The sequence below is a fragment of the Pundamilia nyererei genome, unplaced genomic scaffold (genome assembly GCF_000239375.1).
Source record: "Pundamilia nyererei isolate P.nyererei 1_Seehausen unplaced genomic scaffold, PunNye1.0 scaffold00006, whole genome shotgun sequence".
NCBI lineage: Eukaryota > Metazoa > Chordata > Actinopteri > Cichliformes > Cichlidae > Pundamilia > Pundamilia nyererei.
In genome coordinates, this window is record NW_005187407.1 from 3,537,362 (window position 1) to 3,547,516 (window position 10,155).

General features: G+C 37.7%; 1 protein-coding gene across 3 annotated transcripts; it reads right to left on the bottom strand.

Annotated features, from left to right (window-relative positions):
- Positions 1 to 1,621: 1,621 nt before the first annotated feature.
- On the bottom strand, positions 1,622 to 8,390 carry rsrc2 (arginine/serine-rich coiled-coil 2). 3 transcript variants are annotated; one of them, XM_005722106.2, is made up of 10 exons: positions 8,256 to 8,390; positions 7,053 to 7,194; positions 6,705 to 6,745; positions 5,596 to 5,759; positions 5,274 to 5,405; positions 4,371 to 4,487; positions 3,391 to 3,476; positions 2,911 to 3,146; positions 2,706 to 2,795; positions 1,622 to 2,591 (listed from the first exon to the last, which is right to left on the bottom strand). In XM_005722106.2, exons 1-10 carry the CDS (start codon positions 8,259 to 8,261, stop codon positions 2,406 to 2,408), a joined length of 1,200 nt encoding a protein of 399 aa, XP_005722163.1. In that variant the 5' UTR covers positions 8,262 to 8,390; the 3' UTR covers positions 1,622 to 2,405. The 3 variants fall into 3 exon arrangements, with proteins under 3 accessions (XP_005722163.1, XP_005722162.1, XP_005722161.1); XM_005722105.2 differs by having other exon boundaries at positions 2,911 to 3,149; XM_005722104.2 differs by having other exon boundaries at positions 2,911 to 3,152.
- Positions 8,391 to 10,155: the final 1,765 nt, after the last annotated feature.

The window sequence follows — 10,155 nt, forward strand, 5'->3', positions numbered from 1 at the left end:
CTTTGTTGAGGCTGTAATTATATGGTAATTATAATTATTTCACCTGAAGGGCCAGGTGTAAGGGCCAGGTGGATGATAACAACAAAACTTGCTTTTGAGTTTTCCAACTAGGGCGGACCAGTCTAAGAGTGAGGCTTTCAAAAAAAATGAAACTCAGTGTCTATGGTTGATTAATAAACAAGAGTAGAAGCTACTCCTGCTCAGCTTGTTTTTTATTAAGAAATAAAGAGTAAGTATGATTTGGGGTTTTTGATTTATTAAAACATAGTCACCCTGTTGTAACCAAGTTTCTGTAAGGCAAAATAAATCACTACACTACTTACTAGCAGGGACTGAGAAGAGAGAGGCCTAATAGCATATATTTTCATTGCTATACAGATGATACCCAGCTCTACTGACATATACATACATATATATCAATGAAGCCAGATTGCACACCAACTAGCTAAACTGCAGGTGTCTTAAAGACATAAAGACCTGGATGACTAAACTCTCTGAAAAGCCTTCAGTTGATCCAAAATGCTGCAGCAAGAGTACTGACAGGAACTAGAAAAGAGAGCATATTTCTATATTTATTGCCCTCTCCTTTCTGTTTAATCTGTAATCAAATTTATAATCCTGTTCCTCACATACAAGGTGTTGAATAATCATTCCCTATCTTAATGACCCTATTGTACCCTATCACCCCAGACAAGCTCTTCATTCTCAGACTGCTTCTTTACTTGTGGTTCATAGAGCATTTAAAAGTAGAATGGGAGGCACAGCCTTCTTCAGCTTTCAGGCCCCTCTTCTGTAGAACCAGCTCTCAGTTTGGATTCAGGACACCGACGCCGTCTCTGCTGTTAAGATTACACTTAAACTTTGATAAAGTGTATGGTTAAGGCTGGATGAGGTGACGCTGAATCCCCCCATAATTACACTGCCATAGGTGTTGGCTTCTAGGGGATTCCTATGATGCATTGAGTGTTTCTCACATTTCTCAATCACTAGGTGTTCATACACCTCTCTGCATTTGATTATTAGTTAGTAAACAATGAATAAATATTACCTACTCTGTTATTAGTAATTATGCCACAAACATCAAAGACAAATTCTTACATGTTTGAAACAGAATCATGTAAGGATTTGTTTTAGAATAATCTCCAGTTGGACCTAACAACATAAAAAAACTAAAGACCATGAGTTATTGATATTTTTTTACCTGTCCCAGTTTCTCCAGTAATGTACTGCATTCATTTTTTGATCATTTATCAAACATAAAAGTTAATTTCTAAATTTCTCACCCTTTTATTCTACTTTAAAACAAAAATAGTGGTTTATATTTTAAAACACTCACCAAAAAACCAGATCTCATGGAAATTCATATTAATGTGGTTTTATATATTTTTTCTCATTAATGCAGTTGTACTGTGTATTTTTCCAGCACATGTATTTGTTTCTGTTTTGTGTGCAGTCAGTCAGGTTGAGTCATTTTATTACTTAATTTACAGTCCCTATTCCCGTAGCAACATTTCTACGCAGTTTGTTATGCTTGGAGAGTTAAGTGGCTTCACAATAAAAAGACAATCCTCTGAAAATGGTTGGGTACAAGGCCTGGATTGAAAATGAGTGAAAAAGCAACCAGTGTCCAAAGAAATCTTTAAAAGACGTTGAGAAATCCTCAAGAGCTCTAAGTGGCTCCTTGGAAGCAAAATATAAACAAATCAGGGTGGATTAAGACAGTAATAAATAGAAAACACTGGTTATTGTAAGTACTGTTACTTTCCCAGCATCCCCTTAATCTGAAGCATGTTATGACCCACCCATATCACATAAAATGAATTGCTGTGATGTGTTATAAAAACTTTTTAAGACACAAAACTAGATTATTTAAAGAACATTTGAAACACATTTACTCTTCCCGGCTCATCTCTCTGCAGGACCTTTCAGAAGACCACGTGTATTACAACCCAGCCTCTAATACAGAAAATTCACACTGTGTTTTATATAAGTCGTTTCTGCCAGTCAGGAGAAGACAAACTAAAGGATTCTGATTATGCTACTTTGACCTCAGACCTTTTGCTAAATTGATGTAAACAGTGTCCACTTGAACCACATATTCAGTTTATGTTCAAACAATCACATCAATATGAGTTGTTTTTTTTTAAAAAGTTACATTATTCAAAACATATGTACTTTTATCCAGCATCAGCCCATCAAAATGATGCCTCCTCTTCCAGAGATGTACAGATTAATAAACACTGAGACAAACTCAGCAACTGGATATTTACAATGTTCCAATATGTGAGACCTTTGCCTTTAAATAAATTACATGTTCAGAGCAACATCCATGCAAGCTTGAGGGCTAGCAATGAATTGGGAGTCCTGAATGATCAGGAGAGTGGCGACAACAGCCAAGTTTGGCACTACATGGAATCCATCCCACGTGAGAACGAGGAGGAAAAGCCGAGGCCCATTCCTCTCTGAGTGTGCGTCTGAGAGCGAGCCATCTCATACTGAACATCGAGGTTCCTAAACATCTCCTCCTGCTTCTGAAGTGTCTTCATCCCATCATCGTTCAGTGGTTTGGCAGCTTCCACATCATCATCACCCTGCAGAGGCAAAACATTTGGTTTAAATTTGACAAGTTGTAGCTTAACAAAAAAAAAAAGTTGCAAGTTGTGGATTTGGTACAAAAAGCTGATAAAAATAACAGCTCTACTTACTTTAATACCCATCAGTTTGCGAAATTTAACATTTTGGTCCTTGTTTCCAAAGTTAAGCTTCTCCCACAACTCGGCTGTTTGGGACTTCTCCTTAGAAAAGAAAAGAAAAAAAAACCTCAAAACAAAGTCAAAAGAAAACATGATAAATATGGCATCTTTTCAAAAGTTAAAGAAGAAGAAAATAAATAAATAAACCAGCTCTTACCCCATCCTTCTTTCCCTGCCATAGCATTTTCCTCTTCTTCTCCTGCTCTGCAAACTTCATGGGGTTTACAGCGGATGGGTTATAGTAGCTGGGAACAGCAATACCAGTCTCTGCCAGCGTCTTTGCTTGTAGGGCTGCCATCTGTGCTGCCATGGCGATCTGAGGTGTGACCTGCGTCCCAGAGGCCAGGAGAGCCGCGACGTTGAGGGCGGGGTTTGAGACAGCTGCTGCAGCAGCTGCTGCTGGCAGGAAAAGAACCAAAACAAAAAGAAAAGAAAAAAAAAACAAAACAAAAAAAATAAAACACAGACCATCCTGATGAACTGAATCTTGACTCGTATGTATAGTTGTAGGGTCTACCTTACAATATAAATCGCCTTGAGGCGACTGTTGTTGTGATTTGGCACTATATAAATAAAATTGAATAAAATTGATTCAGGCGCTAAAGTTTCTACTTTGTGCACAGTTAGCACTTCTCACCTGCAGCGATCTCCTGTTGTTGCTGCTGCTGTTTCTCAAACATTTCCTTCTCCTTCTGCTCCTGCAGTTTCTTTGCTCTCTCCAGCCTGGAAAAAAGAGTGGAGACCATTTTGGGTTAAATGAACAAAAGATCTTGACCTACACGTAAACCATAATGGTAAAAAGACACCAGGATACTTTTCCAACTTAGAGCCATACTGTAGACCACTAGGGGGAGTGTTGACGCTACCAAAAAGGCCAGTGTGTTTAACCAGTGGTTCCATTTGACTAACAAATAATAGATTCCCAGTTTAATCTCAGGCGGAGACACAATTCGCTTTAGGGTTGCATCAGGAACTTAAGGAGCTGGTCTCACTTAATGAATTCAATCCTATTTACAGATTTTTTAAATTTTATTTAATTTAATAACTGTACAGTACACTCTTTATAGTAACCATTGTCCTTTATGTAAATATGTAAGAAAAATTGTGTATGTTTCTGTTCTATGTCCTGTTTGTTGTATATGTGTCTTTCTGGCTGCTGTTACAACCAAATTTCCCATTGTGGGACAATTAAAGGATTATTCTATTCTATTCTATTCTAGATAATGTAACTACCTTTGAGTTTCTGCATATCAAACTCCATCATGACCCAGCAAGATTTAAACTCCATTTAATGTCTTCCTGCACATCTGATAGTGATCTGATGAAGCTAAAGCTTCTCTAAGCTCACTTTCTGCTACCAAAGTTAGCGCCTTTTGTTGGAACCATGAATGCTGAAACCAGCCATCATCATTTTAGACTTTTATGAACAACATTAGTAAAAAGTGCAACATGAATGAGAAGCTTGACTGTAACCACAAACTGCGATATTAAACTTGCACCTGAGATTCAGTAACAAAAGCCTTACTTATTGGGCTGCGCTTTAAATCTATTTTTTTTTTATCACAGGTTTAAAGCCAAACATCAAAGGTCTACATTTCCCGTCAGCCGTTTTCTTACCTTCTTGCTAGGGCCTCTTGAGCATCCATGGCTGTGTTTCGGCCTCGGAAGGCGGGTGGACTAGGAGTCCTGCTTCGGCTCTTCCTGCGCACCTTTTCAGTCCTTTTCTTATGCTCCCTGGAGATAGAAAACAAACCAAAAACCAAGTCAGCCAACTAACATACTCTTAACCCTTTAAGACTTAGCAAAGAACCAAGTCTGCCAGAGCTTATCTTTATATTTTTACATGCTGGAGAATTTCAAGTTGCTATACATCAATACAACCATTATAGCCCAAATCTTAATAATATGTATGCAATAAGTGCATATTAACTGCATAAATTGCAAAAAAAGTGCAATAAACTACAAATTTTTTTTAATTTATATATATTTTTTTAAAATAAACATTTCTAGTTAGAGAAATTTAAGAGGTTTATCCCTCAAAACTATAAATACAAAAAGTTGCACTAAATAGTTTCCCACCACAGGAAATTTATTTTGAGTATCTTCATAGTTTTATTTTTGAAATACACCAATTTTTACATACTGCAGGAAAAACGTAAATATATATTATAATGCAAATTTGCAAAAAAAAACAAAAACAAAACTATTTCCAGCAGTGCAATTTGAGTTCTAAGCATCCCGGAAACTATACAGAAAAGCATAAAGTTAAACATGACTTTTAAAAACACCAGTTTTATGCAAAGCTATATGTGGATGGAAACTGTGACCTAGAGCAAGCTGATGGCATAAGATGTAAGTACAACTCCTCCGTTTCATATGCAAAAAAAAAAATTATTGCGCTAGCAGTTCTACAGGGATTTAAAAATAGTTACGCAAGGGTTAATGACATGTAAAATCTAAGACAAAAGTTCAAAAGCACTTCATTGGCATAAGAAACGGCGCGATTTCAGCTGAGCCCACCTGCTCTTACTGCGACTTCTGCTATGGTGACGATGTTTGGTCCTTGAACCCGAGCGAGACCTGGCCTTCTTCTTCTTGTCTCGGCTGCGTGATCTTGATCGCCGCTTGTCCCTACTTCTGCTGTGATGCCGTCTGAAAGCAACATTAATGACATGAAACAAATGCAGGCATTTCTGTATTTCTTGGCACATTTTTCTTCTCAAAGTTTGATAAATGACTCCGGTCATCCAGAAGCTACAGCTAGCAATTCTAATCAATTTGCATTTTTCTTTGTCATAAGTATGGAGACCTGCTGCCGTCTTACTTTACTGAGCAGACTGACCTCTCTCTGGAGTGTGACCTGGACAGGCTCCGGCCCTTTGAAGACTTCCTGTCCTTGCGCCTGGAACGTTCCTCTCCGTTCTCTGCCGAAAGTCTCTCTTGGTCTTGCGGCTCATCTGTTTTTCTGTGTGATTTTGATGGCTTCTCAGAGTCCCTCTTTCGTGCCTGTTTTAAGAAGAAGTTGTCTCTTTCAGGAAAATAGTGCAACAAAAAGAGTTAGTACCATGGCTTAGACCATAAGGTATGTAATAAAATTGACAAGCTGAATAAAACCTTGTCATTTCAAACCCACTTCCATAAAAATTACAGAATGTCATTCTAAGAGAACTTAGAGAAGTGTAAGTGTGGGCAAACAGGGACCAGCAAGTTGTCATTTTATTCAATAAGCTAGGAGGAGGAAACACTTTAAGGAGATTTCCCCCCCCCCCCAATTTGATGACAAAAACTGAGCGCAAACCAAATTAGTTTGTGCCCGCTGAAAGGCTGATGTAGGTTCGGGCATCCAACTTACTCCTTACACCCACACATTTGATCGTGTTTGGATTCAATTTCAGTTTAATTAGATTAATTATGCCCATCCCCAGCTGCAAGAGATGCAACAGTTAATCCAACTTTCTACTCATAATGTGTGACAAAGAGGAGTTTGAATGGCAGATAGTTACCTGTCCCAGTAGTAGGCATATTATTTTGCTATGTCAGCAGGGTCTTCTGTTCAGTCTCTTCGTGCATTAGCACGCTGAGTATGATTTATTGTAGAAATGTTATCATGTGATCTCCACACAGGATTTAACAAAAAATAAAAAGGAGAAAAACTAGTCTTCACCATTTACGATGGTTACAAACAATGACAGATCACCAAGGACAAAAGCTTCCTTTGAGAAATCAGAGCACAACGAGGGTAAAAAAGAAAGCAAAAGAAAAAAAAAAAAGACCCTTTCCACGTGAGCAAGCCCATCGCCATTTATTTCACTTCTTAATTTTGGCTATTATAATTTGTTTAACCTAAGAAAACATACTCACCTTGTCTTACAACTAACAAGGAATATAACTTAGGGTCCTTAAAATCACATCAAATGCGTTTCTAACTATAGAAACAAAGATATTAATTACCTCTTTGCTCCTGCTGCGACTGCGTCTGTACTTTCTGTCACCTGTAAAAGCAGAGCATATTTCAGATTAAATTTGTTAGTCTGACAAGATGATCAAGCCAGATGAAGCCAGTGTGTAAAGTAGACCAGATTTCACATGTGTGATTAACTCTTAGCAAATTTGGTAATGTTGAGACGAAATTGCCCACCACTACTAGGGATCATCAGAAACTTTAGTTTATTGTTTTTGTTTTGTGCTTCCAACCTTTTTTGTCTAGGTTACCTCTAAACTGGGAATGTAACAAAATTTTGTATTAGAGCTTGAACATATGTGACATTTTTTTGTGCCATTTGTGAACTGAATACTAACGTTTTCGGTCCCTGGAGCGTGACCTTGACCGTGAATGGTGGTGTTTGGAGCTTCTGGGGGACTTTGATGACTCCATATGTCTTTTTCTGTGATGAACTGGGGAGCCAGATCTGGTCAAGTCAACAGAGTCGTTGTCACTCACCTGAAACAAACATGCAAAATCACAACAGGAACTAATTAGTGAAGTTCTTTGGAGTTAAGTAAATTTTATACATCTAAAGAACTGTTATCTACTATAACTCATGGCCTATGAGTAAAACTGATCAGGGGTTTGTTGAGTAGTAAAATGCATATGGTTTTGGCTTTTCACTAAAGTAAAAAACAAAACAGTAGAACTGTAATACAATAAAAGCACTTGATTACATAGGTAACTACCCTCAAAAGCCTATTTGGTGCCATTAAAAACCCCTTAAAGTACAGCCCGGATTTTCTGTGATACTCAAAACATGCACAGGATGATCTGGACAGACAAATAGAGCTTCTGTCTAATGTATTAACGACAATAAATACATTAGACATTGGTTACGCATGTAAGCAACACCAGTGTGCATAAAGTTGCCTTAATTAACAAAGATTTCCCTGTTATTCTGAAGGTTTTCGATAATCAAAATATGTATGTCGCAGGCATTAATGCAGTTGAAGTAAGGAGGAAATGTAAGGCTGTGTAGTCCACAGGCACAACGTTATTTTTATTTTATGCTTTTTATTTTAAGTATTGCTCAGCATTTATTAACATACTGTAGTACCTATTTAACATCCTTCAATACTAATGCCTTTTATTGTGTGGCTCACGTAGACTAAAACACAGCCGTTTTCAAAGTGCAGTCATTTCAGCAGATGAGACATACCATGGGTCACTGCAGTGTTAATTCATAGTTAGCCATATCAGTCATTTGTGCTACTGTGTTGCTATTGTATTGGATTGGATTAAACGTGTGGATTCTAGTGATCGCATTAAATGAATAGCTCGAAACCCATCACATAATCTACGGCAGCCAAATCACTCCGTTTTCGTTCTGTATGCCTTCACCGCAGTGATATTTGGAGTAATTTTATCGTTAGCTCGACCGCTAAGCTAACACACGCTAGGCGCCATTTTTAAGAGAAAAATATCATGAATACAACCGAAAACTTCCACTAAAATTACGAAGTGGCTATCAAACCCATGTACGTACGACATTAAAATAACACGACAATACTTACCGACATTATATTGAAGTATAATATTTGTGCCTAAATTCGATTTTCTTGCTGCCTTTGTGAACGAAGACGAAAAGGTAGAGAGGTAGCTTACTGCTGAGGCCCTTTGACTAGCTCAGCTTATCTGATCTGGGTTGCCAGTTGTAGCCTCTTGACTCCCTGATTCAGGTAAATGCCAAATTTAAGAAACGAAATACTACTACTACTACTACTACTAATACTAATAATAATAATAATATACTTTGACTGCAATACAAAAACAAATAGTATAATACTGTAAGACATAATTACTTTTATATAGTCATTGGTTATACACCCAGTAAACATTTATTACAAAAACATATAGTCGTAATCTTATAATCATTTGTCTCTTATTCTTTTTTAACTTGTTGCATTTATTTATTTTGTTGTTATGATCTTTAAAAAATACACGTTTTTTGTAAAAATGTAAACATGGCCATATGAGTCCTAAAGTTTAAGCATTGCGTCAAATGCGGCCATAAATCACCAAACCTGGCAACACAAAAGACTCGCCGGATATTCCTGCAATGCCCCCGCCTCTATATTTGTTTGATTTTATCCTCGATTTAGCCTTTCAGGCGTCTCTTAATCTCAGGTCAAATTATCTTAAACATTTAAATGAGCCATATTGGATCATAGACACATTGCATTGAACATTTTATAATAGATTACCGAGTGTCGCGTGGGATGCTACTCCTAAACTAACAGAAAGCTCTGGATTTTTACCTTTTACTGTAATGATATTGCATCTGACAGGCAAAACTCTGGGAACAATCACCACAAACAACTCAATCATAACAACCTGCATCAACCCGCCAAATTCTAAAGCTAAACACGGTGGCGTTATGTCGGCTCTCTCTGCTATAACTGTTTAAGTATTACAGTAAACTGGTGAGTTCCTGTCGGTTATATCTCCTTAATAAAAAAGTCATTCCATTATTTGCCTTATATTTTATTGTTATTTGTAAATCTCTGCTAAATAGCTAGCATTGGTACTATAACCCGATTAATGACAGCTAGCTGCTAGGCAAGTTAAGATATCCTCTCCTATATCAGCTCCTGAATATGGCGCTGTGGAGCGAAGTCGAACTTCTGACCAACGAAGATACAAATACAGTCCGTTTCGATGGTGTGTCCCGGGAGGAAAACAGCAGTGGCCTGTATCAGGTGGACACGTTGGTCAAAGTCTCCAGTGCTAATGAGGTGACTGATGTAAATATTTACCACACACTCATGCCAAGGGGTTTGTGGCAAAGACTCCTGGGCCTGTATTAGTGTTTTAAGCATGGTTTAGTAAACCTGGGTTTTTACAGGTGCAGGCAGATCCGAATCTCACGTCCTCGAGCGGCTCAAACTGGAGTTTTATTGTTGCTGACAGGACAGTCATCCTGTTTGATCAAAGCTATCAGAGCATCCTCCTGCTCCTTAACTTTGGTAAGCATCATTTGTGTGGCTGCATAAAAAGTCAGCCATAAAAATCTCTTTGAAAATCGTTTTGAGGCATCTGTAAAGTATAAATAAATATACATTAAAAAAAAAGTATAAATAAACAAAGGTTTTCTTTTCCAGAAACTGATGTGGATGCCATTGACGTGTGCCTGAAGGGAAAGTTTCTGGTAGTTTGTGAAAGAAATGGAAACCTTCATTTGATCTACGTTCCGCAAAAGAGGATCCTCCTAACCCGGGTGTGTGTGGTTGTTTTCATCTTTAAGGCCTTAACTCTTATCCTATCTAATCTTATCTAGTCTTATGCATGTCTGAATAATAAAGCTAAAGTATACAGGACAGTAGCAGCAGTAAAAACTAAACCCTGGTGATGCATTTAGTGTTACATCATTAACATGTTGTGTATCCTCTGAAATTGAAGGCTTTGGTTGAGAAA